Source organism: Chiloscyllium plagiosum, chromosome 6 (assembly GCF_004010195.1).
Source record: "Chiloscyllium plagiosum isolate BGI_BamShark_2017 chromosome 6, ASM401019v2, whole genome shotgun sequence".
Taxonomy (NCBI): Eukaryota; Metazoa; Chordata; class Chondrichthyes; order Orectolobiformes; family Hemiscylliidae; genus Chiloscyllium; species Chiloscyllium plagiosum.
The window spans coordinates 2,427,139-2,453,182 of record NC_057715.1 but is presented as its reverse complement, the minus strand read 5'-3'; the positions used below and the strand labels follow the sequence as shown (position 1 = coordinate 2,453,182).

The following is a 26,044-nucleotide window of genomic DNA, read 5'->3' as shown; positions in this document are numbered from 1 at the left end:
ATTAGAAACCGGCAGGACTGAATTCCAAGTCAGTATTGCCCCTGCTATTGGTGGTGGGCATGTTGCTGGAGGGAATCCTGAGGAACAGGAGTTACACATATTTGGAAAGGTAAGGACTGATATGGGATAGTCAACATGGCTTTGTGTGTGTAAAGGAGAAAGTGAGGTCTGCAGATGCTGGAGATCAAAGTTGAAACTTTATTGCTGGAACAGCACAGCAGGTCAGGCAGCATCCAGGGAACAGGAGATTCGACGTTTCGGGCACAGGCCCTTCTTCCTGAAGAAGGGCCTGTGCCCGAAACGTCGAATCTCCTGTTCCCTGGATGCTGCCTGACCTGCTGTGCTGTTCCAGCAATAAAGTTTCAACTTTGTGTGTGTAAAAGCTTGTCTCACGAACTTGATTGAGTTTTTGAAGAAGTAACAAAGTGGATTGATATGGGTAGAGTGGTAGATGCGATCTATATGGATTTCAGTAAAGCGTTCGATAAGGCTTCTCTTGGGAGACTGCTTAGCAAGGTTAGATCTCAAGGAAATCAGGGAGAACTAGCCAATTAAATACAGAACTTGCTCGAAGGTAGAAGACAGAGGTTGGTGGTGGAGGGTTGTTTTTCAGACTAGAGGCCTGTGACCAGTGGCGTGCCACAAGGGTGCTGGGTCCACTGCTTTTTGTCGTTTATATAAAGGATTTGAATGTGAACATAGGAGGTATAGTTAGTAAGTTTGCAGTTGACACCAAAATTGGAGGTGTAGTGGACAGCGAAGAAGCTTATCTCAGAATACAAGGGGATCTTGATCAGATGGGCCAATGGGCTGAAGAGTGGCAGATGGAGTTTAATTTAGATAAATGTGAGGTGCTGCATTTTGGAAAAGCAAATCAGGGCAGGACTTATATACTTTGTGGTAAGATCCTGGAGACTGTTGATGAACAGAGACCTTGGAGTGCAGGTTCATAGTTCCTTGAAAGTAGAGTCATAGGTAGATAGGATAATAAAGAAAGCATTGAGTATACTTTCCTTTATTGGTCATAGCATTCAGTACAGGAGTTGGGAGATCATGTTGCGGCTGTACAGGACATTGGTTACGTCACTTTTGCATTATTGTGTACAATTCTGGTCTCCTTCCTATCGGAAGGTTGTTGTGAAACTTGAAAGGATTCAGAAAAAATTTACAAGGATGTCGTCAGGGTTGGAGGATTTGAGCTATAAGGAGAGGCTGAATAGGCTGGGGTTGTGTTCCTTGGAGCATCGAAGGCTGAGGGGTGACGTTATAGAGGTTTATAAAATCATGAGGGGCATGGATAGGATAAATAGACAAAGTATTTTCCCTGGGAGTCCAGAACTAGAGGACATAGGTTTAGGGTGAGACTGGAAAGATATAAAAAGGACCCAAAGTGCAATTTTTTCACACAGAGGATGGTGCGTGTATGGAATGAGCTGCCAGAGGAAGTGGTGGAGACTGGTACAATTACAGGATTTAAAAGGCATCTGGATGGGTATATGAATAGGAAGGGCTTAGAGGGATATGGGCTAAGTGCTGGCAAATGGGACTAGATTAGGTTAGGATATCTGGTCGGCATGGACAAATTGGACCAAAGGGTCTGTTTCCATGCTGTACATCTCTATGACTCTGACGGTTAAGCACTGCAGTTTTATATCAACTGAGCTGAATAAATCAATGTGAACAGAAAGTTTAAAGGGAACATACAACATTTTTTTGACAAATGTTCACAAATGTTAATAAATAACGTTCATGATTTGTACATTTCCAGTTCATGAAAGACTCACCACAACTCCAAACTGCTCTGGTTCGGACAAGCTATTGTAATCGTTCTTGAAACGTGCCAAGGAAGATACTTGCTCTTGTTCTGGTAGATGGCTTACCAAGTTCTGTCGATGTATCAAATATCCAGAATAAGGCATGGTTTAAAAATAATATTTTGTTGTCTATATTTGATTGAGACTTTGTAATATCTTCATTTAATACTTAATACACAGCAGGAAAGTTCTGGAGTAAATATGAGTCAAACATTATTTTTTAAATACACTCATTCAAATAGACACAATGATAATGAAATCGATTACAGTAAATTGATGTAATGAAACACCTTGTGACTTTGAATTAAAAAAATCAAGCCTTTGCAATAAACTAATTAATGCAATGATTCTGGTTCAAAAAAAAACAACTTCACTTTTTATGTGAGATGAAACAGAAACAGTGTGAAGCAATGCCTCAATCCGCAATGCCTCAATCCACAATGCCTCAGTTCAGACTGAGAAATTGCAGCATTGTTAGGGGCAAACTCAGGAAGAAGTGCATCTTTACAGAATCAATCAGTCAGTATTGCTGGCCTACTTGTAAAGAGGAGGATGAGTGACCACTTTGGCAGCAGAACAGAACTGAAGATCAATATGGGGCAAGAGCATCATTAAGGAAATTACATTTTACTCTCAAATAAATAAGGTTTAGGGTGGAATCAACAGATTTGTAGCTATGAATACTAGGGGTATATATTTTTGATCAGGTTAAACTAGAAATCAAGGTTCCGTAAGAAACAATGAAATCATAACATTCAGTGAGAAAGTGGACTCCCACATTAGCGTTCTGGAGGTAAACAAAGGTTTACCTTTGCATGAGGACAGATTTGACATGACTGAACTAGGCAGGAAGACTAAAAGGTAGGACATCTGATGAGCAGTAGTATATATTTACAGAGCTTAAAATGTGTTGCTGGAAAAGTGCAGCAGGTCAGGCAACATCCAAGGAGCAGGAGAATCAATGTTTCGGGCATGAGCCCTTCTTCAGGAATGAGGAAAGTGTGCCATGCAGGCTAAGATAAAAGGTAGGGAGGAGGGACTTGGGGGAGGGGCGTTGGAAATGCGATAGGTTTTCCTTTTCCAACGCCCCTCCCCAAGTCCCTCCTCCCTACCTTTTATTGGAGGACACCAAGGACCTGCATGTCTTTGGTGGAGTGGGAGGGGGATTTAAAGTGTTCAGCCATAGGGCGGTTGGGTTGGTTGGTCCGGGTGTCCCAGAGGTGTTCTCTGAAACGTTCCGCAAGTAGGCGGCCTGTCTCCCCAATATAGAGGAGGCCACGTCAGGTGCAGTGGATGCAGTAAATGATATGTGTGGAGGTGCAGGTGAATTTGTGGCGGATATGGAAGGATCCCTAAGGGGGGAGGTGTGGGCACAAGTTTTGCATTTCTTGCGGTTGCAGGGGAAGGTGCCAGGAGTGGAGGTTGGGTTGGTGGGGTTGTGGTCCTGACGAGGGAGTCACGGAGGGAGTGGTCTTTTTGGAACGCTGATAGGGGAGGGGAGGGAAATATATCCCTGGTGGTGGGGTCCGTTTGGAGGTGGCGGAAATGACGACGGATGATACGATGTATATGGAGGTTGGTGGGGTGGTAGGTGAGGACCAGTTGGGTTCTGCCCTGGTGGCGATTGGAGGGGCGGGGCTCAAGGACGGAGGAGCGGGAAGTGGAGCAGATGCGGTGGAGGGCATCCCCAGCCCTAACGGGCTACACCCTGGGTTCTAAAAGCAGAGTTAGTGGATCCATCGGTTATAATATTCCAACATTCCCCAGATGTGAGAAAGGTTCAACAGATTGGAGTGTTATATTAGCATTTTTCCAATCATACAAGAAGGGAGACAGAAAGTTGGAAACTATAGATCAGTTTGTTTAATATCTTTCGGTGGGAAATTGCTACAATCCATTATTAAGGAAATAATAACAGGACATTTGGAAAATCAAAGTGGAATCCATCAGCGTCAGCATGATTTAATGAAGGGTAAATCATTTTTGACTAATTTGTTTGAGTCGTAACAAGCAAAGTGGATAATGGGGATCCTTTAGATGTAGTATATCTGGACTTCAGGAGGCATTTGATAAGGGGCACAGGGTAAGAACACATGGGATCCTGGGTAATATATTAGCATGGATAGAGGATTAACTAACCAAATAGAAAGCAGAGAATTGGGATAAATGGGTATTTTTTTCTGGCAAGATAACTAGCAAGATGCCAGAGTGTTAGGTCAGTAGGACCTAACTATTTAAAATCTATGACTAGGATGCAGGGGTAGAAGTTACTGCAGCCAAATTTGAAGATGACAGTCAAATAGTTGGGAAACTAAGTTGCAATGAAGAAATAAGAAATTTACAAATAGATATGGATAGGTTGGATGATTAGATCAAGATTTGGCAGGTTGAGTTTAATGTGGATAAGTATAAGGTCAGAAGAACAGGAAGGCCATTTATTATCTAAATGGAGAGAAATTTCAGAGTCCTTCAGTGCAAAGGGAACTGGCATATGTGAATTGCAGAAAATTAATACCCTGGTACAGCAAATAATAAGGAAGGAAAATAAAAAATTGGCATTTATTGTGAAAGGAATAAAGTTTAAAAGTAGAAAAATGTTGCTGTAACTGCACAAGGCATTAGGGAGACCACATTCAAAGTATTGCATATAGTTTTGGTACCCTTACTTGAGGAGAGATGTAGCTGCATTGGAGATTCACTAGACTGATTCCAGAAATGAGGGGTTTGTCTTAGGAAGAGAGATTGAGCAGTTCCGGCCAATACACTCTGAAAGTTAGAAGAATGAGAGGAGATCGAATTGAGGTATAAAAGATGCTAAAGGGAACGCACAAAGTAGATGTGGAGAGGATGTTTTCTCATGTTGGGCAATCAAGATTAAGACATCATAGTTTTGGACTTGGGGTAGCCAATTTAAAACAGAGGTGAGAAGAAATTATTTCTCTCAAAGGGTTGTGAATCTGTGGAATTCACTCTCCAGAGTATGGTGCATGCTGGGGACATTGAGTAACTTTAAGGTGGAGATAGGCAGATTTTTCATTAGTAACGGTTGAATGGTTATGGATAGCAGGCAAGAAAGTGGAGTTAAGGCCAAGATGAGATCAGCCATAATCACAGTGACTGGTGGAGCAGAGTTGACAGGCTGAATTGCATACTCCTGCTCTTAGTTTTTAACTTCTTCTGATGGCTGTCCACCTTTTTTTTAATAGATATTTCTATTGAAAATTTAACATATTTTTACAAGTTTACAAATAAAAAAACCCAAGTATAAACATTAATATACAATTAAGTCTTAAATAAATAATAACCAAAATCTATCAAACAGAAAAAAGAGATACCGAGAAAAAAAAACTCAACTAACTACTAATCTAACCTATAACTAACCAGAGCGGATAATTAAGTCTCTTACATTATTCAGGGAAAGAAAATGACGGATAACACAGAAATTGAGTAGTGAGATACATGCTCGGAATGTGTTAACATCAAATCATAACAAAACCCATATTCATGCGGGATTCCTCTCCCAAGGGTCCCCGGACCAGCCAGGTTCGCCATCTCAGTTAAATAAAAGCCCTTGTTAGGATGGCCGAAATATCTGTATTTGTGTAATTCAAGAAGGGCTGCCATATTTTATGAAATAATTCGGTCTTTCGGTGCACCATATTTGGAAAGAAGTCAAGGGGAATACATTCCATGATTATTCTGTGCCAATTCAAAAGTCCAGGAGGGCCCTCAGCCACCCAGTTTACCAAAATATTTTTCCTTGCACAGAAAGAGAAAATGGAAAGTAATCTCTTCCCATGCACATCCAGGGAGGATAAGTTCAAAAAGCCCAAAAGGAGAGATATTGGATCCACTCGAATTTCCGTTCCTAAGATTTCTGTCAGAGCACTTGCTACTTTAATCCGATATCTACGGATCTTATGACAGGTCCAGAAGCAATGTACAAGAGTGCCCACCTCTATTTTACATTTGGGACACATTGGAGATGCTCCAGCCTTAAATTTTGCCAATCGGTCTGGTGCTATATGGACCCTATGAAGTATCTTCAACTGAATGGCCTGAGTTCTGTTGCAGATGGAGATTTTTCTGGCATTTTCCCAAATGTCATTCCACATTTCTATAGAGATTTCCAGTCGAAATCCTGATCCCATGTTTTAAGCAGATTGCCCATATCTCCCGATACTTCATCATGTAATAAATGACAAATAGTGCTGCCCGAAGATACTCCCATTGGCCACAACACTCTACTTTCTCTGTCTGATTTATAAAGACTATCCACGGCCGATTCTGCTATAGTCTCGGAGGTCACGGCCTTTAGCTCCGCCCCTCCAACTCGGCGCTTGATTTCCTCAATGTCTCGGTCGTGCTTGTGTAGCGCGGTCGAGAGTGAATTCCATCGGCTCCAGTACTCTTCAATGAAGGCATCGATCTTCGCGTCAAGTTTGGAGATTATTTCCACGAGGCTCACCACCATAGGTAAGTCCCCCGGGGTGGCTGCGGATGCCTCAGCTGCAGCTGGGAAGGGTGGGGGAAGGGTTACTGCCTGCTGAGAACTGCGGGCTCCCTTCCCTTTAGTCATTTTTACAGGCGATTAGATTGTTTAAATTCAGTACTGAGCAACTAACTACATTAAGTAAAAACTATTTTAAGTGATTTGGTGAATGTGGAGGAGGAGGGTGGCCTACTTTGCCCAAGTCTTGGGAGGAGCACTATAGACTCAGACTTGCTGGGTCACCGCCATCTTGGATCCCCTCGGCTGTCCACCTTAACTCAGGTATTTTTTTCTGTGACCAAGGTGAATGTTTCATTTTTAGTGAACAGGTGTTTCAAATTAAAGGTCTATTTCATATATAATGCCAATAGCTAGATTTCATAAGTCATAGTATGGCTAAAGGCCATTCACTTCCACAATACATGTTCTTAAGATCTTGGTGTAATTCAGGGCAAATTTATAGTTAATTTTCATTTGATGGATTTCAGATTTCTTTATGCAAAATATGGCAGGCAAGCAATAATGCATAAAATACCGTTCAACATGATTTTCTGACAATACATTGAGATGAATGGCCTTAAATTGGATGAATAGAATCTTTGCCTTTAGACTAACGCATGTAAGTGCTTTGAGGTGGGATAGTAATATTGAACTTTTGTTTTAATATTTAAAACTGATCATTAGTATAGTTTAATGAATTTTTTTTTTAAATCCAATATTTGTGCATTAGCATAATTTTTAACAGAGTAAGAATTAATAACATTTAAAAGAATATGACACATTAACAATGATTGATGTAGTGCATTATAATTTCAATTACTAAGTTATAGCTACTTGACACTTGGGCTATGCCTACTACATACAGTAAGAATTTTTACCAAGTGATTACAACCAAAATCTTTTATGGGCGGCACGGTGGCACAGTGGTTAGCACTGCTGCCTCACAGCGCCAGAGACCCGGGTTCAATTCCCGCCTCAGACGACTGACTGTGTGGAGTTTGCACGTTCTCCCCATGTCTGCGTGGGTTTCCTCTGGGTGCTCCGGTTTCCTCCCACAGTCCAAAGATGTGCAGGTCAGGTGAATTGGCCATGCTAAATTGCCTGTAGTGTTAGGTATAGGGGTAAATGTAGGGGTATGGGTGGGTTGCGCTTCGGCGGGTCGGTGTGGACTTGTTGGGCCGAAGGGCCTGTTTCCATACTGTAATGTAATCTAATCTAATCTAAAAACCAAATTAACAGATTAATTAATCAATATTGTTAAATGCCAAACTAAACTTTTATCTTTTTTTCACATGACCAATATACATTAAGTAAAGAAAAATGTGTAGAGGTGCAAACACTTTCAAACATAGTTTCAAGTCATATCAGTTTTATAAAACCTAAAGGCTAAAAAAAAGTAACCCTCTGTCACTGTGATCAGTGTTATCAACTTTAATAAAAAACATTATGCACTCGAGGCAGAGTTGAGAAATAAAATTTAATTTAAGAAACCTGGATTATGGAGTCATTCAATTGTTCTTCATCCACTTCCAATATAATTCTTTTTATTTCCTCATAAGGCATCCGAAAAGATCCAAGAAAAATGGCTATAAAAAACATAATTGTAAATGTTAATGATCATTGTTACTTTGAAACAAAATTTAAACTATTAGGAAATTGAACATCACAACCGTCTTTACACTTACAGAGATTCTGTGCAATCTTTGGGTCTAGAACTTTAAGTTTTTTAACTCTTCTTTTGATATCTTTCTTTTCTTCATATTGCTCATTGTTGTTACCTGCCAGATAGAGATCAGTATGTTCTATTTTTGTATTTCAATAAAATGAATTTCATTGCATTCTGCTTGTTGCGTGCATCACTAAACTACAACTAAGTTTATATTAAGCTAATATAAATGGCAACATATCTTTTAAAAGTGGGAAATGCACTAGTGTGTTTCCCTTCTATCAGTTAGCACATCACTGTTACTGGAAGAAGGAACAACACTTTCAAATTTAATTGATGAATGTTTTCGCACAACAAAAAGAGTCAAATTAATACAAAATAAGAATCAAGTTATACCGTTAGTTAGACCAAGGAGATTTGTGGAAAAAAAAGTTCACAATAAATAAAACAATAATGATCGTTAATATCGTACAGGTATTGGATCAACACACATTCAATACTTTGCAATATTGCAGTAATTGATTTGAAGTACACCTTAAGCACTGTCGATTTATTTGATTCTTTCATCAGAAGAAAGTGCCATCGGCAATCCGTAATTGCTAAAAGTGATGATACAAGCTGTCTTCTTGAACTGCAGCAATTTTCTTTCTGATTCTGGAACTCAGGCCTCATAAATGGAGGATAGGTTATGGGAAATCTGGACAGGTGTTACATTCTGCAGAATTCACAGCCTCTGACTTGATCTTGTAGCTGCTCTATTTGTATAGCTGGTCTAGTTCAGTTTCTGATCAGTGACAACCCCCAGGATTAGAGACAGGGGAACAAGCACCGGAAATGCAACTGACAAACGAGTTTTTGTGGCCAAGTGGTAATGTCCCTACCTCTGGACCAGGACACCAGGGTTCAAGTCCCACCTGCTCCAATCTGTGTAAAACATCTCTGCATAAATTGATCAGAAATTATCTACCTGAGGAACTTCTTAAATGTCCTGGAACTGAGATGATCAGCCTCCAAAAGTCACCACTATCTTTGTGCACCAGAAATGCCTCCGAACACTGGAGATTTTTCCCTGATTACCACTGACTGCAATTTTCAAGGTTCCTTGATGTCAACTCAATCAAATGTTGCAAGGAAATAAACAGAAGCCTGAGCTTTTCCACGTTGCTCTTTTATCCATGGTAGGACGAAGGCTGCAATGAATCAGATGTCAGACTATTGAAACTACTAAAAACAAAAATGACCCTAAGTTTGTGAACTATCTGGTTCACCATCAGCTAGTTTATGGGGAAAAGGATGGAGTTGATAACTAAGAAATAGAACTTATACGAGAAGCCAAAGTCAATGGCTTTATTTTCTAAATTTCTATTTTGAGGGAATTTCTATTCATCCATTACTGAATGTCATGCAAGCCTGAGGCTGTGTTTTCAGATGATGTCAACAAATGTTGAAACATAAATGAGAAATAGGAAGGGAAAAAGAGTAGGTCCCTTGAGGAACACTGAATACAAAGATAAATGAGAGAAAAGATAAGGTATGGTAGGTGACACTAATGCTCTGATTAAATAGATAAGAATGTAAACAAGCAAGAGGTGATCCACTGGTTTGATGACAGTGGAGAGCCTTTGGAGGATGATGATAAAGGTCAATAGTGTCAAAGGTTAAAAACCACACAACACCAGGTTATAGTCCAACAGGTTTAATTGGAAGCACTAGCTTTCGGAGCGCTGCTCCTTCATCAGGTGGTTGTGGAGTACACAATTGTAAGACACAGAATTTATAGCAAAAGTTTCCAGTGTGATGTAACTGAAATTATACATTGAAAAATACCTTGATTGTTTGTTAAGTATCTCATCTGTTAGAGTGGCCGTGCTAGTTTGACGTCTTTCATACATAAATCACAATTTTTTTTTTAAAATTACATTCTCAAGTTAACTTTAACAATTGGTGTCAGCCCAGATAATATGTTGAAGGTGTTAGCCCCCTGTGTGCTGTTGTCTGTGCCATAATGTTTAGACTGATTCGAATCTAAAAATGAGTTAGCAGAGTCTTGTATGGATTCATGCAGGTTTTGAGCAAAGTACAATGTAACTCTGCAAGTACAAATTCACCCCACAAATGTCTATGTGTATGTGTGCGTGTGCGTATGTGTAGGAGTGTCCGCGTGTGTATATCGTGCAATGGTAGTCACCTGTCATGTGACATGAACCCAAGGTCTCGATTGAGGCCCTCCTTAAGGGTACCAAAGTTAGCTATCAGCCTCTGCTCGGCCACTTTTTGCTGCTGCCTGTCCCAAAGTCTGCCTTGGAGGATGTCACCCGAAGGTCTGAGGTCAAATGTCCTGGACCGCTGAAGTGTTCTTCAACTGGGAGGGAACCCTCCTGTCTGTTGATTGTTGTGCAGTGACCATTCATCCGTTACCATAGCCTCTGATTGGTTTCACCAATATATTATGCCTCAGGGCATCCTTGCCTGCAGCGTATGAGATAGACAACGTTGGCTGAGTCTCATGATTACCTGCCACGTACAAGGTGGGAGGTGTCCCCACGCGTAATGGCAGTATCCGTGTCCACACTTTGAAACGTCTTGCAGCACTTACTGTGACAGGGTTGTATGGAGTTGTAGAACATAGAACAATACAGCGCAGAACATGCCTTTCGTCCCTCGATGTTCCACCGACCTGTGAACTATTCTCCTACACCATCCCAAAATCATCCATGTAATGCCTGAAAGCCAGGCAGTTTGCTACGAACAATGATCTGTTTGAGGTTTGGTGTTTGTTTAAAGGCGAGCAGTGGAGGTGTGGGGAAGGTTTTGGCAAGGTGCTCATCCTCATTGATAACGTGTTGCAGGCCGCGAAGAACATGGCGTACTGCTTCTGGGAAGTACTGCACAGCAAAAGGTACCCTGTCGGTCGCAGCACGTGTCTGTCTCCTGAGGAGGTCATTATGGTTCCTTGCTGTGGCACGTCAGAACTGGCGGTCGATGAGTTGAATATCGTACCCCATTCTTATGAGGGCATCCTTGAGTACTTCCAAGTGCCCATCACGTTACTCCTCATCTGAGCAGATCCGGTGTACGCATCGGGCTTGTCCATAAGGGATGGTTGTTTTAATATGTTTTGGGTGAAAGCTGGAGAAGTGTAGCATTCTGAGGTTGTCTTTGGGTTTGCGGTAGAGTGTGATGCTGAGGTGCCCATCCTTGATGGAGATGCATGTGTCCAAGAATGAGACAGATAGTAGAGAGTAGTCCATGATGAGTTTGATGGTGGGATGAAACTTGTTGATATCACTGTGTAGTTTTATCAGTGACTCCTCGCCATGGGTCCAGAGGAAGAAAATGTCATCAATGTACCTGGTGTACAGTGGTGGTTGGAGGTCCTGCAGAGAGAAGAAGTCTTATTCAAACCTAAGCATTAAGATGTTGATTTCAAATTTGGTCCCCATGGCTGTTCCATGTGTCTGGATGGAGAACAGTGTCAAAGGTTATACACTGATCGAACAGATCAAGGAGAGTTAGTTCATCTTTGTCACAGTGTTGTGAACTCTGTAGGGGCTGCTATCTTTTAAAAAGATTTTTGAGCTCCCAGTTGAGGATGACACAAGATTTCATGATATAAGAAAATCATTGCGACAAAAGCCTAAAAGCACCTAAAGCTAAAACACTATCTTTCGAGGCAACTCATACTTTAAACCACAAAACATTCTTCCTTTTCTTTCAGCCCAATTGAAGATAAAACTCTAAGAATATATTTAATACTGTCCTTTGAAGACATCCATTTCTCTCAGAGTGATCCTTCATCCCTAATAGTTTAGCTGAGGTGTTTTGTCTTTTTCAGCCTGGGAACTCTTAATCTCAGAATTGCAAAAAGAGTTATTCTCAAACCAGAGATTCTTCCTTTAGCACAAGCAAGACAAATCTGTCAATTTCATTTCAATGCCTAAAAAAGTTGGTCTTTCCTATTGTGATCTGTGAACGAGCTCTCATTGCATTTCTTCTTATTCACTCATGGGATGTGGGTGTCAATGGCTGGCCAGCACTTATTGCCTTTTCCAATTGCCCTTAATAAAGTGGGTGTGAGCTGCCTTCTTGGAGCACTGCAATTCATGTGCTGTGGATAGGCCCTGTTAGGAAGAGAATTCCAGGAATCTGACCCAGCGACACTAAAGGAACAGTAATATATTTGCAAGTGAGGATGGTGAGTGGCTTGGAGGCGAACTTGCAGGTGGTGCTGTTTCCATGTATATGCTGCACTTGTCCTTCTAGATGGAAGTGGTCTTGGGTTTGGAAGGTGCTGTCTAAGGAATTCTGGATGTTTGTGGATGTGGTGCTAATCAAGCAGACTTGATTATATGTCCTGGATGGTGTCAAGCTACTCATTGGAGCAACATTTATCAGGCTAATATTCCATCAATATCAATACTCTAAGAATATATTTAATACTGTCCTTTGAAGACATCCATTTCTCTCAGAGTGATCCTTCATCCCTAATAGTTTAGCTGAGGTGTTTTGTCTTTTTCAGCCTGGGAACTCTTAATCTCAGAATTGCAAAAAGAGTTATTCTCAAACCAGAGATTCTTCCTTTAGCACAAGCAAGACAAATCTGTCAATTTCATTTCAATGCCTAAAAAAGTTGGTCTTTCCTATTGTGATCCTAATATTCCATCAATATCCTGACTTGTTCCTGAATTATTATCGTGATTATTATTATGCTTTATTGCCATGTGTACTCAAGTACAGAAGTACAAGAGTATGATGAAAAGTGTACAAAGTTGCCATTCTCTGGCACCGTCTTGGGTGCAAAAATCCAAATTTTAAAAAAACAGCCAAACCAGAGACAAAAACGAAAACAACCATCGAAGATATGAAAACCATATATAAAAAACACAGAAAAACAAAAAAAAAGAGCCAAGTAGAAACAGAGGAAGCAACTTGATCACAAAGTCTGGTAGCCATTGCGGTACTGTTGTCATTCCAGCATGGTGAACCATGTGATAATACTTTGCCTTTAAGGTGCATACTTTGTCCTGGTTAATTTTTATGAAGATAGGTTGAGCCAGAGGCAATGACTGGTCTGCTCAAAACCAACAAAGTAAACAGCTTGTAAGGCCTTGTTTAAAATTTGTAACAATAGAAACTGCCTGAATGGGTGGGGTCAAGCTTTCTGCTGTTGCAGGGGTCTTAAACTGGATGTGGAAGTTCTTATTCCTCTCTCTGTTACAGCTCAAAACTGGGGTTCTCTTCCTGCTGCCAGAATTGCATGTGAGATAATCTGTTTACTGAATTTGCCTTTGCCAAGGGTGTGTTCATGGCAATGTGAATCATATGGGCCATGTATCCAGATAGAAATTCTGATCAGCTGCCCTTGCAAATCCAGCTCTTATAAACAAATAGACAGCTTAAAGCATAATGGTTTACAACTCAACATTCTCAAACATTTTGTGCAATTTTAGGGACACTCAATCCATCCACTTTTGATACACAGATTGTTGCCATTGTCTCCAAATGTAAAGACCATGCATGTTCTTTCAGTGAAACAATCTGGGCCACCTTTAATTTCCAACAATTAAAACACCTAGATTTGCTGTCAGGTATATTTCAGAACACATCATTTGATCCCCACATTTTCACACAAATCAAAGCCATAGTACTAAAGTATTGAAACTTTTCTAATCTAATAGTTGTAATAACAGTTAGAAAGAATGTCAATTTTGGTTTTAATTTTTGTAAGGGGCATTGTAGCGGGCTGAAACTCTCATCAGCTAGATTCATACATGGCGTTCTAGGAAAGATAGGTGATTATTTAGGAGTTTAAAAACATCTTCAAAGTTTTTGAAGAGGTAAGAGAAGATTGAGATGGACAATAATTTGCAAGGGTTGTGGGGTCACGGATTGATAGTTTTTGGTGGAGGCCTAATGACAACATGTACATTTGTGGTGCTGTAGATAAAACTGTCGGGTGAGGTTTCCTGGACTGCCCTGTAATTCTCCAGCATTCCTAACAGTGGCTCAAGAGAAAATTCACAGTGGTGCATCATATAGGATAGCAGCACCTTTAGTGGTCAGGAGTAATCCAATCACAAAATGAAAGATCTGTATGCTTTGCTATTGGCTTCAAAGATTGATGTGTGAGACACCTTGGGACAAGAGAGGATAAAAATGATTGAGGTGGGAAGTCATGTGTAAACCTCTCTGGAATACATCAAACTGAAGTTAGCAACCTTAAGGTTATGACATAAAAGGTCAGTCCAGTGGCACTTCTGCGTAGTTGCAGATGTTACAAGGGCAAGGACAGCAGCTTATATCAGCACAATGCTTTCAAAGTAATAAAACATTCTTTAGGCTTAAGACCAATGAGCCCTTTGAATCATTATTGTGGTGCACAGCCTTTTCACCTGAATGCACATTCTTTTTAAAATTTTTATGCAGTATACTAAAGGGCAACTTGTGAGCAGCCTGCATGGTAGCATCTTTAGCTGCCTGTCTGCAGTGTATACACTCAACTTAGAGGAAACATTTGATTTGACTGTGTACCAGGTAGATATACAACAGGGAGAGTCTATTGACATGTCACTCACTGGAATGACAGAATGGTGATGCCCTGATGTGAGCATATGACATACATAACAAATTCATTGTGATTCTTCAGAAAAGTGGATACCTTGTTAATAAAATCATTTTCATTTATTTGACAGCTGTGTTCAGCTAATTTTCACTACGAAAGATGAAATGTGATTTTTTTCAATATGCTAAACCAAGTGAAAATTAATATTTGTTAATAAAAGAATGATTTCTGCTGGGACTCAAATCTGTAATCATGAAAGTGTAAAACATCTATCTCACAACATGTGACAAAAATGAGTACCATCATTTTCAGGCAATTGGAACCATTTTGATTAAGATTCAGGATGAAATTAAAAAGCAAACCTTTTCTTTTGCCCATTGGAGTACACAATGGTTTTTGTTGTTTAACAAATACAGTTATTAAAAATTATTGAGATTTTAGATAGTTGCATTTTATTAATAAGATATTTACTGAATGAAAGGCAAAAATTCCTCAAGGAACACGATGACCAGAAACATCATAAAACTCAATCTATACAAATTATTTATATGACTTTTCATCAAAAGTGCTTGCTTCATCTCTTCAGAGTAGATGGTAAAAAAATCAATGTAGTTTATTTTGTACTGCCTGTCATGTAGAACTCCTAAACAAAGGAGTCTCCAGGTTCCACATTTGCTCCTGAAGGAAAAAGTAATTGCCTTGAGACCTTTTTTATTGACGCGGAGGTGAATTTGGTGGTCATTAGCTGAAAATGCAATGTGGCATGGGCCCAGTTTAAATAAACTACAGCTGCCCATTTCAATGACATGCCACCTGTATGAGAGATGGTAAGGTCAGAGATGTGAAAAATCTCAGGAGAAGGAAATGCTTGGAACCATTATGTGGCGGGGTGAGTGGAGGTAAGCTCTCAGCTTTAAATCTCTCAATGTACAGATGTAAGTCTTGAGCTTCACTCGGAAGTCATAAGAGAGAGGGCGGAGACTCACTTAGTGGACAGTATTAGGAGGCAGCCACACTCCAAGATTGGCCAGTCGAGGAAGAGATGGCTGACACTGTCTGGAGGAATGTGGTGCACAGGAATCATATCACGTTTAGGAACAGGTTCAATGATCTGGCACACTCTGACAATACAAGTATTGTGCTCTTGCATTGACCAGTTATGCAGTACATCTTTAAGGCAGTTGCAATGACATCACAATGTGTAATATTTCAATTTAAAATTACCATCTCAGCTTCAGTCAGGTTCTCAGTGTATTGGGGTCAGCACAATGTGCTCTGGCAGCCAGTTGCATGAATGTAACATACACTATCATCAGTAAACATCAATCCTAGCGTGTGTGAAAATGTGAGATAGGCTAAGTGTAAATAGTGTTGCTAATAGTCCTCAAGGTCTCTGTCTCAACAAGTCGCCTTTGTGGTATATGTTACAAGAGCAAACCTATTGGACATACAAATGTACAAATTAGAGGCTGAGGTCAGTCATTTGGCCCATCAAGCTTAATATGCAATCCAATAAGAGTATGGCTGATATGCTAACATTTTGAATTCCACATTCTCATCTACTCCTACCTGCAAGATTTTACCAAACTCTGCCTGAACAATTTTTAATGACTCTAACTCTACCAACTTCAGTGACAGAACTCCAGAATCGCGCAACACTGAGGGGAAAAAAATATTCACCTCATCTGTCCTAAAATGGCAAACCCTAACAATAAAACATTACCCACTGGTTCTGAATTCACTGATAAGAGGAAACATTTGTTCCAGTTCCTCATTGTTAAAGTTGTTCAAAATCTTATAGACTTCAATTTAGTCACCCCTCACTCTTCTAACTGCAATGAAAGCAAGTCCTGTCCGTCCAACCTTTCTTCATAAAGCAACCTACTCATTCCAGGTATCAGAGTCAAAAAGCACAGCAGGTCAGGCACCATCCAAGGAGCAGGAGAGTCGACGTTTCAGGCATAAGTTCTTCATTGGGAATGTGCCTCCTCGGCTGCTGCCTGACCGGCTGTGCTTTTCTAGCACCACACTTTTTGACTCTATCTCCAGCATCTGCAGTCCTCACTTTCTTCCATTCCAGGTATCAAACCAGTAAACCTCTTCTGAGACACCTCCACCATATCTAAATCTGTCCTTAAATGAGACCAAACCTGTACACTGCACATGAAATGTTGTCTCACTAATTCCCTACATAAAAGTAAATATGTTCTGCTTCATTTATGTGCAATTCCACTTGTAATAAAAGATATCGTTCTATCAGCCTTCTTAATTACTTATTGTAAATGCATATTAATTTTTTGACTAATACATGGGTCACGCCACTGCACTTCAAAATTCTGCAGTAATTCTTTGTCCAAGTAATACTCTATTTTTCCTATCAAAATGAACAACTTCACATTCCCCACGATAGACTCCAGTAGCAGATTGTTTTCCCCACTCACTGAACCTATCTCAATTGGGATACAATAGATTGATGTCCTTGTCACAACATGCTTTTCTCCCTACCATTATGTCATCTGCAAATTTAGCTGCCATGCCTTTGCCCCCCTCATCTAACTCATTGATATAAATTGTAAAATGTTGAGGCCCCAGCACAGATCAGTGCACAACACTACTCATTGCATCCTGTCAATTAGAAAAAAGACACATTCACACAAATTCTGTTTTCTGCAAGGCATCCAATCTTCTATCCATGAAAATATATTGCTCCCGACACTATAAACTCTTACTCTGCACAATAACTATCATGTGGAACCTTGTTAAAAGCTTTGTGAAAATCTGTTTCCAGTACAGTCTCCTCCTTTACTCCTGTGTAAATTACCGCTTTAAAGAACACCAATAATTGACTAAACACGATTCCTCTTGTTCAAACTTCTGCTAAGCACAGTTCATAGAGCCAAAGAGTCATATAGCATGGACACAGACCCTTCAGACCAACCAGTCCATGCCAACAATGTTCCCAAACTAAACTAGTCCCACCTACCTGCACTTGGCCCACATCCCTCCATACATTTCTTACTCATATACTTACCTAAATGCCTTTTAGAAGTTGTAACTGGACCCACATCTACCATTTCCTCCATACACAAATCACTCTGTGTAAAAAAACTTACCCCTCATGTCTTTTTTAAAGCTTTCTCCTTTCATCTGATGGTAGGAGCAGTGCTCCAAACGCTTGTGATTTCAACTAAATCTGTTGAATTATAAACTGGTGTTGTCCGACTTCTGTACTTGTCCACCACGCCAACCCCAGCACCTCCACATCACACCTTAAAAATATGCCCCTTAGTCCTGAAATCCCCCACCCTTTGAAAAGACTCCTGCCATTCATCCTAACTATTATTTTATAAACCTCCATAGGGTCTCCTCTCAACTTCCTCTGCTCTAGTGAATAAAGTCCTTGACTATCCAGCCTCTCTTTATAAAGTCAAACCCTCCATTCTTGGTAACATCTTGGGAAATCTATTCTAAACCCTCTCCAGCTTAGTAATATCTCTCCTATAACAGAGAGACCAGAACTGGACACAGTATTGCAAAAGAGGCCTCACCAAAGTCCTGTACAATCTCAACATAACATCTTCCTGAGTCCAAAGGTCTGAGCAATGAAGACAAGCTTGCTAAGCACCTTCTTATCCACCCTGTCTATATGTGATGTATACCTCAAAGAATTATGTACCTGAACCCCTAGGTCTCTCTGTTCTGCAACACTGCCCAAGCCTAACTCTTCAGGATTACCTTGAATTTTTTGAAATGTACAGGGAGTACGATTCTTAATAATCAATGTTATTCACAGTTAAAAATCACACAACAACCAGGTTATAGTCCAACAGGTTTAATTGGAAGCACACTAGCTTTCGGAGCGACGCTCCTTCATCAGGTGATTATGGAGGGCTCGATCGTAACACAGAGGTCTGTGACCATTCATCTGACTTCCTACCGATCTTTGTGTAATTATAAGCTTTTTCCCTAAGTATGATACTTTGTTCAACTTGAGTTAAGCACAGCGAGTGAGTCCTCTGTATAAAGGGATTTTTCCAGAGTAGGAATGTATTAATTCTGAGTATTCTGAAATACTCCCTTAAGTGTCTGCCACTGCTTCCAAACTGAACTAGATCCTAACATAGTATGTCAATTCACTTCAGCTAGCTCAGCTTTCATGCCCTCATAGTTGCCTTTATTTAGGTTTCAAATATTAGACCCACTCCTCCTTTCAACCTGAATACAAAATTCAATCATATTATAGTTCTTCTTATCTAGGGGTGCCTTTACAATGAAGTCATAACTAACTGTATCATTACATACTAACAAAGCTAATATTGTCTGCTGTCTGGTTGGTTCCAGAATGTATTGCTCTAAGAAACTATGTGAAAACCGTTTTCTGAATTCCTCTGCCAGGTTACAACTGTCAATATGATTTTACCAGCTTTATATATCAATTCAAATCACTCACGATTATTGCTATCTTTTTATCAAAGCACCCAATATATTTTCTTGTTATTTTGTCCTTCATTCTGGTTACTCTTAGGGAACCAAAAATGCCTTTTGGCATGAACCTCATATGATAGTAAGGAACACCTTGTGGGGCCAAAGGTGCTGAGTTTGCACTTGACGTTGCCGTTATCTAGGTTGGTCCATCCCGGTTTCACTGCTTTGAGACTTCTATCATGGTTTGATGCAACTGTGGAGCCTGCCAGGCCATTTCAGAGGGCAGTTAGGAAATCAACCACAATTCTGAGAGTCTGGAATCACAGGTAGGCCAAATCATGTCAGGCAAATTTTCTTCCCTAAAGGATATCAGTAAACTAGATGCATTTTTACAACAATTGACAATAGCTTTGTGGTAACTATAAAGTATTTAATTCCAGGTATTAGTTCAAAAATTACTATTTACCACGGTCAGATTTGAATCCAGGTCCCCACAGCATCACATGGGTCACTGGATTACTTATCTTGTAATAATACTAGAGGTTAAATAATTTTAGACAAAGTCCAAGCATTCTCTTCCTAGCTAGTCACAATTTGGAGATGCCAGTATTGGACTGGGGTGTACAAAGTTAAAAATCACACAACACCAGGTTATAGTCCAACAGGTTTAATTGGAAGTACCCTAGCTTTCGGAGCGCCGCTCCTTCATCAGGTGATAATGGAGGACTCAATCCTAAGGTACAGAATTTATAGCAAAAATTTACAGTGTGATGTAATTGAAATTATACATTGAAAAATACCTTGATTGTCTGTTGAGTCTTTCATCTGTTTGAATATCATGATAGTTTCATTTCTTTCATGTGTAAATCACAAAACCTTTTTTTTAAAAGTTGCATTCTCAGGTTAGCTGTAACAATGGGTGATAGCTAGACAACATGTTGAAGGTGTTAGCCCCGTGTTCTCTGTCTATGCCATGATGGTTAGATTGATTCTAATCTAAAAAGTGAGATAACAGGGTTTTACATGAATTCACGCAGTTTTTGAGCAAAGTACAATGTAACTCTGCAAGTACAAATTCACCCCCAAAAATATATGTGTGCAAGTGGGTCTTTGTCTGTCTGTGTGTGTGTCTGTCTGTCTGGGTTGGGGGTTGTGAGTGTGAGAGAGAGTGTATATGTGTGTGCATGAGTGTAGAGTGGTCTAAGTCTCTGAGAGGATGCCTGTGTGAGTGTAGGAATGTGTGTCTGTTAGGGTGTGTGTGGGTGTCTGTGTATATGTGTATAGGAGTGCCTGTGTGTGTGCATGTGTGTGTGTGTGTATATGTGTGTAGGAGTGTGTGTGTGTGTGTGTAGTGCAATGATGGTCACCTGTAATGTGACATGAACCCAAGGTCCCAGTTGAGGCCCTCCCTATGGGTACCGAACTTAGCTATCAGCCTCTGCTCGGCCACTTTTCGCTGCTGCCTGTCCCGAAGTCCACCTTGAAGGATGGTCACCCGAAGGTCCAAGGTCGAATGTCCTGGATAACTGAAGTGTTCCCCAACTGAGAGGGAACATTCCTGGCTGTTGATTGTTGTGCGGTGCCCATTCATCCGTTGTCGTAGCCTCTGCTCAGTTTCCCCAATGTATCATGCCTCCGGGGATCCTTGCCTGCAACATATAAGATAGACAACGTGGCTGAGTCACATGAGTACCTGCCACGTACAAGGTGGGAGGTGTCCCCACATGTAATGGTGGTATCCATGTCCACACTCTGACACGCCTTGCAGCGCCTACCGTGACAGGGTTGTATGGAGTTGTCCTGAAGGCCGGGCAGCTTGCTACGAACAAAAATCTGCTTGAGGTTTGGCGGTTGTTTAAAGGCAAGTAATGGAGGTGTGGGGAAGGTCTTGGTGAGGTGCTATTCCTCATTGATAATGTGTTGCAGGTCACAAAGAACATGGTGTAGTTTTTCAGCTTCTGGGTGATACTGAACAACGAAGGGTACCCTGTCGGTTGCAGCACATGTCTGTTTCCTGAGGAGGTCATTACAGTTCCTTGCTGTGGCACATCGGAACTGGCGGTCGATGAGTTGGGCATCATACCTCGTTCTTCTGAGGGCATCCCTGAGTACTTCCAGGTGCCCATCACGTTCCTCCTCATCTGAGCAGATCCGGTGTACGCGAAGGGCATGTTCATAGGGGATGTCTGTTTTAATATGTTTTGGATGGAAGCTGGAGAAGTGTAGCATTGTGAGGTTGTCTGTGGGTTTGCGGTAGAGTGTGGTGCTGAGGTGCATGTGTCCAAGAATAAGACAGATAGTCGAGAGTAGTCCATGGTGAGTTTGATGGTGTGATGAAACTTGTTGATGTCACTGTGTAGTTTTATTAGTGACTCCTCGCTATGGGTCCAGAGGAAGAAAATGTTGTCAATGTACCGGGTTGGAGATCCTGCATAGAGAAGAAGTCTTGTTCGAACCTGTGCATAAAAATGTTGGCATATTGGGGTGCAAATTTGGTCCCCATGGCTGTTCCATGTGTCTGGATGAAGAACTGGTTGTCAAAGGTGAAGACGTTGTGATCGAGGATAAAGCGGATGAGTTGTAGGATGGTGTTTGGAGATTGGCAGTTGTTGGTGTTGAGTACTGAGGCTGTTACTGTGATGCCATCATTGTGGGGGATGCTGGTGTACAGTGCTGAAACACCCATTGTGACGAGCAATATTTCCGGTTCAATTGGTCCGTGGGTGCTGAGTTTCTGTAAGAAATCCGTAGTGTCGCGACAGAAGCTGGCGATCTTCTGTACAATAAGTTTCAAGATGTCTTCAACATAGCCGGAGAGATTCTCACACAGGGTCCCATTGCCCGATACGATGGGACGTCCTGGCTTTGGATTGGTGTACCTTTGGAAGGCAGTAGAAGTCGCCTACACGAGAAGTACGTGACATGAGGGCGTGTAGGGAACTCCGAAGGACTGGATCCAAAGTCCTGATCAACGTGTTTAATTCACGGGTGCCTTCTTTGGTCGGATCAGCTGGTAGTTGCCTGTAGTGTTCCTGGTTGTTCAGTTGTCGGTACACTTCCTTGCAGTAATCTGACTGTAAATTTTTGCTATAAATTCTGTGTCTTAGGATTGAGTCCTCCACTATCACCTGATGAAGGAGCGACACTCCGAAAGCTAGTGCGCTTCCAATTAAATATGTTGGACTACAACCTGGTGTTGTATGATTTTTAACTTCCTAGTTAGAGCATTATTTAACCTGACCACACACCATAAAACTCAGAATCTACAGGCCGATTCTCCTTTGTATAGATTTGGACATGTTACAAAACACCTCTGGAGCAGCTGGCATTGTCGAGCTCAGAGGGAAGGACACTATTGTAACAGCACAGGACACTCTTTGTACATTTTAATACAATTAAAATCATCACTCATCTTGCTTACATCAGCAAGTGCAGATCCCATATTTTTCAAGTCTGAGATATTAAACAATCTCAGAAATTTCAAGATATTTATTTCTACAAGAATCCAGTTTTTGTTATATGTATTATGTGAGCTAACAGATACTAGTAGTGGTGTTTAACTCAAGGAACCACATCACCAAGAGCAGTGGTAAACAATGTGACATGACAGGGATCTGGGTATTCACCCTCCAGCCTAAATAAATGAAATGTGGTTTGCTTGACCTTGACTTCAAACCCAGATATCTTAGTTTTAATATCTTTCAGTATTGCTCCCCTCTTATTTTTTAGAATAATGCATGCCTGATAATCGAGTAGTAGCATGCTGTACATATGCTCAATTTAAAATTGAAAAAGCTCCAAGCTAATTTGGTTGTCAAGAGGGAAAACTTTCAATGGCATCTTTACTTCTGCCAATGATCGAACTAGCTTTAAATCATTTAGATTATTAAAAGATCAAAATAGAAAACCAAATATACAGTGATGAAATCAGCTGCTGATAACTGTCTAGTTCTTTTGCCCAAGGTTCAAAATCATAAAACTGACAGCAGGTAGTCTATGTTTTCTCCTTAACAAAAAATAACCTTGAGTCTGACAAAGTACAAATTGCAGACAGCTATTGTAGCCTAATAATTTGTTTATCAAGCAGAATACAAGCAGTTCATTATTTTAATTACAATAAAGTGAGAAGCATATGTCTTTTAATAACCAACAGCTCTCTATGGGCAATTTACTCGATGAAAGATACAATGCTCGAGATTAAAGGCTTTTTATGCACATCAAATAGTTCCCCTTATTACAGTCAGCTTGAGTTTTCAGAAGCATAAGCAGAAAATGGAAGCACAATCACTGAATGTGGTATTTATCATGATAAACAGATCTGAAAACATGGAAAAGTAAATAACATAATAATTTTAGTAGATCAGATGTCTAAATTCTAAGCAGTTTCATCTTCAAGTAACCTCAAAGACTTTAAAGAATTATTTTGATCTTATGTTACTTCCACAATAAACCATTAACATGAGGAGGAACATGCCAGAGGTAGCTGCAGGCAGTTCCACTTGGATGATGGGGACACTCATAGCTCAGCTTAGCTGGCTATGAACGCAGGGCTGCAGATGCTGGAAATCAGAGTCTAGATTAGAGTGGTGCTGAAAAAACACAGGTCAGGCAGCATCCGAGGAGCAGGAAAATCGACGTTTCGGGCAAAAGCCCTTCGGCATACTCTTAGATCATTTAGTACCCAATCTACTTAAAGGTTTCTGAGGCAGTGCTAAATGATAGTCGGAGAGTGCAGCCTATTCAGCTCATGTGCACCAAAATGTGTCAGGGTTTTGAGCACGAGTTCCTCCATTGAGTAATTGGTCAACCTACTGAAGAGCCATATGCAACAACACTTGAAATGCCTGCAGAAACTGTGCAGTAACATACTCAGGATATTACACGATTTAGCACGAATAGGTCAGTGGCAATAACAAAGCAGGAAGAGAGCACAGTCATTGCCCAACTAATGACCTCTACGAGTCATCCACTGCCAAGAGCTGAGAATGTTACTGAGTAGGATGTGTGTGCCACCATTAACACAGGCGTCCATTTCCACCTAAAAGACAGAACAGTTGTGCAGCAAGTCACCATGAGAGACTCTGCCTCCACTATAATGCCAATGCAGCAACTCGTGGAGTGGATGGTCAGGAAAATAGTTATGCATTGGTGAAGCAGATAAAGCGTCTGTCGATAATAATGTTGAAATCTTTAGGAAGTTGTGTATCCTCCGTGACCAATAGCAATTTATGATTGAGCTTGCTCTTCAATGGTTATAATAAATGCACTCCCTCAGATTAAATTGCAAACTATGATGTTACTCCTGCATCAGAATGGCACACTCAAATCAAGCTGGAATTAGATGATCTATGAAGTTAATGGAACCTTAAAGAGAGCACCAAGCATAATTCACTAAGGCCCAGCAATCTCCATTCCAAATAGGACCATCTTGATGTTAAAATCTGCTTACTTTCAATCTCTTCTTTCATGCTTTCACCCGTAGAACTGTGACACTACAATGTTTCAGTCTCATCAAAGTCTACAGCTCTCTAAAGGGCCATGTTATGGAGAACGGAATATACTGGTCTTAGCAAGAGCCTTATAGGAGGGCATTGCAGGGCATCACCTGCACAGGTAACAGAAAATCAATGGGCTACTCAATTCTGGTGAGCAAACAGCATTGGTTATATCTCTGTGCGTCTTAGTGTCAAATAGAGTGGGGAGCAACAATTATTTCAAGGGCACACTTGTCCCTGAGAATCCACTAGTGGAGTTTAAGGGGAGGGAACAGCTGCTAGTCTGGAGTGACAGAGGTTAAACAAACATGATATGTGAAGGAAAACTCTTGTTGAAACTTGGAGGATATTGTTGTTGTGGACACAGACCAGTTATGGCCAGTCACTGGAAGTCCTTATCACCATATGGATGTAATTGATGATATGTTACATTTCAGGAGTCCACAAATGGAGGTGGAACTTGCTGCACTCTACATCAAATGTGGAAAGATGCATTAGTTCATCGAGTAAAAGTGGAAAACAGTTAAATGGAAAATGTGAGCCCTAACAAAATAATGTAAGGTGACAGAATTAATTAATTACTTCAGAGTTAAAGGCAATCCTAGGTAACATAAACAATCATATAATTTAATTGTACATTGTTTGAAAGGGAGAGATTGAGGTTAAGACTATTATTTCAAACCTATATAAGGACAGTTATGCGAGCATGAAAGCTGAACTAGCTGAAGTGAGCTGATATGCAAGGTTAGGGCATATATCAATTGAGATAGAGTGGCAAACAATTAAGGGGATTTTTCAGAACATTCAGAATAACTATATTCCAACTATCAGAAAAATTCTAAAGGGAGCACCTGTCGTTAACTAAAGTAGTTGGGGAAAGCTTTAATCTTAAAGTAAAAACATAATGGCGCAAAGATGAATAACAGATGACATGTTTGGTCAGGAGATAAAAAATAACAGGGAATAATGAAAAAATCAGACATGAAGAAGATATTTGAGGTATGAGGAATCTGAAAACAAAGCAAGAAATTCAACAAATATTTTTAAAATAACACAAGCTAAAGTAGATGTGGGCCTTCTACAAATAAGTTTGTGGATCTGTTGAGGGGAAGGCATGTGAACTTAAAAGAAATCAAAGCTGTACATTTAGAAAATCTCCAGGTAATCTGGAAGAATCAGCATGGTTTAATCAAAGGGAAACAAGACTTAAACAATTTATTGGACTTCTCTCAAAGAATAACTTGCACTGTAAATAAAGGGGAGCTTAATGACTTACTATGCCTGCATTTTCAGAAGACACTTGATAACCTACTAAAAATGTTATTGTGAAAAATAAAAAGCTCATGTGTAATAACGTAAATAGAAGGTCAACTAGCTAACAGAATACAGAGTATGCAGAAATCGATCTTTATATAATTGGCAGGATGTGACGAGTGGAGTCCTGCAGAGGTGTGTGATGCATCCTCCAATTTTGCATTTATATTAACCATTTAAATGAGGGAGTAAAGGTATGGTAGCTAAATGCACAGAAACCAAGATAGGTAGGAAATGAGGATACAAGGAAGTTGCATACTGATGAGGATACATCAA

The 26,044-nt window shown here is 40.4% G+C and overlaps 1 protein-coding gene across 2 annotated transcripts in view; it reads right to left on the bottom strand.

Moving 5' to 3' along the window:
• Nucleotides 1-26,044, bottom strand: part of LOC122550431 (protein diaphanous homolog 3-like) — a 577,944-nt gene that overhangs the window by 243,781 nt on the left and 308,119 nt on the right. For both annotated transcript variants that reach the window (XM_043691160.1, XM_043691161.1), the window contains 3 exons: nt 7,992-8,084; nt 7,798-7,892; nt 1,785-1,886 (listed from right to left, as the gene is read on the bottom strand). In XM_043691160.1, the coding sequence (XP_043547095.1) occupies nt 1,785-1,886; nt 7,798-7,892; nt 7,992-8,084 (290 nt within the window). The remainder of the gene's footprint in view (nt 1-1,784; nt 1,887-7,797; nt 7,893-7,991; nt 8,085-26,044) is intronic.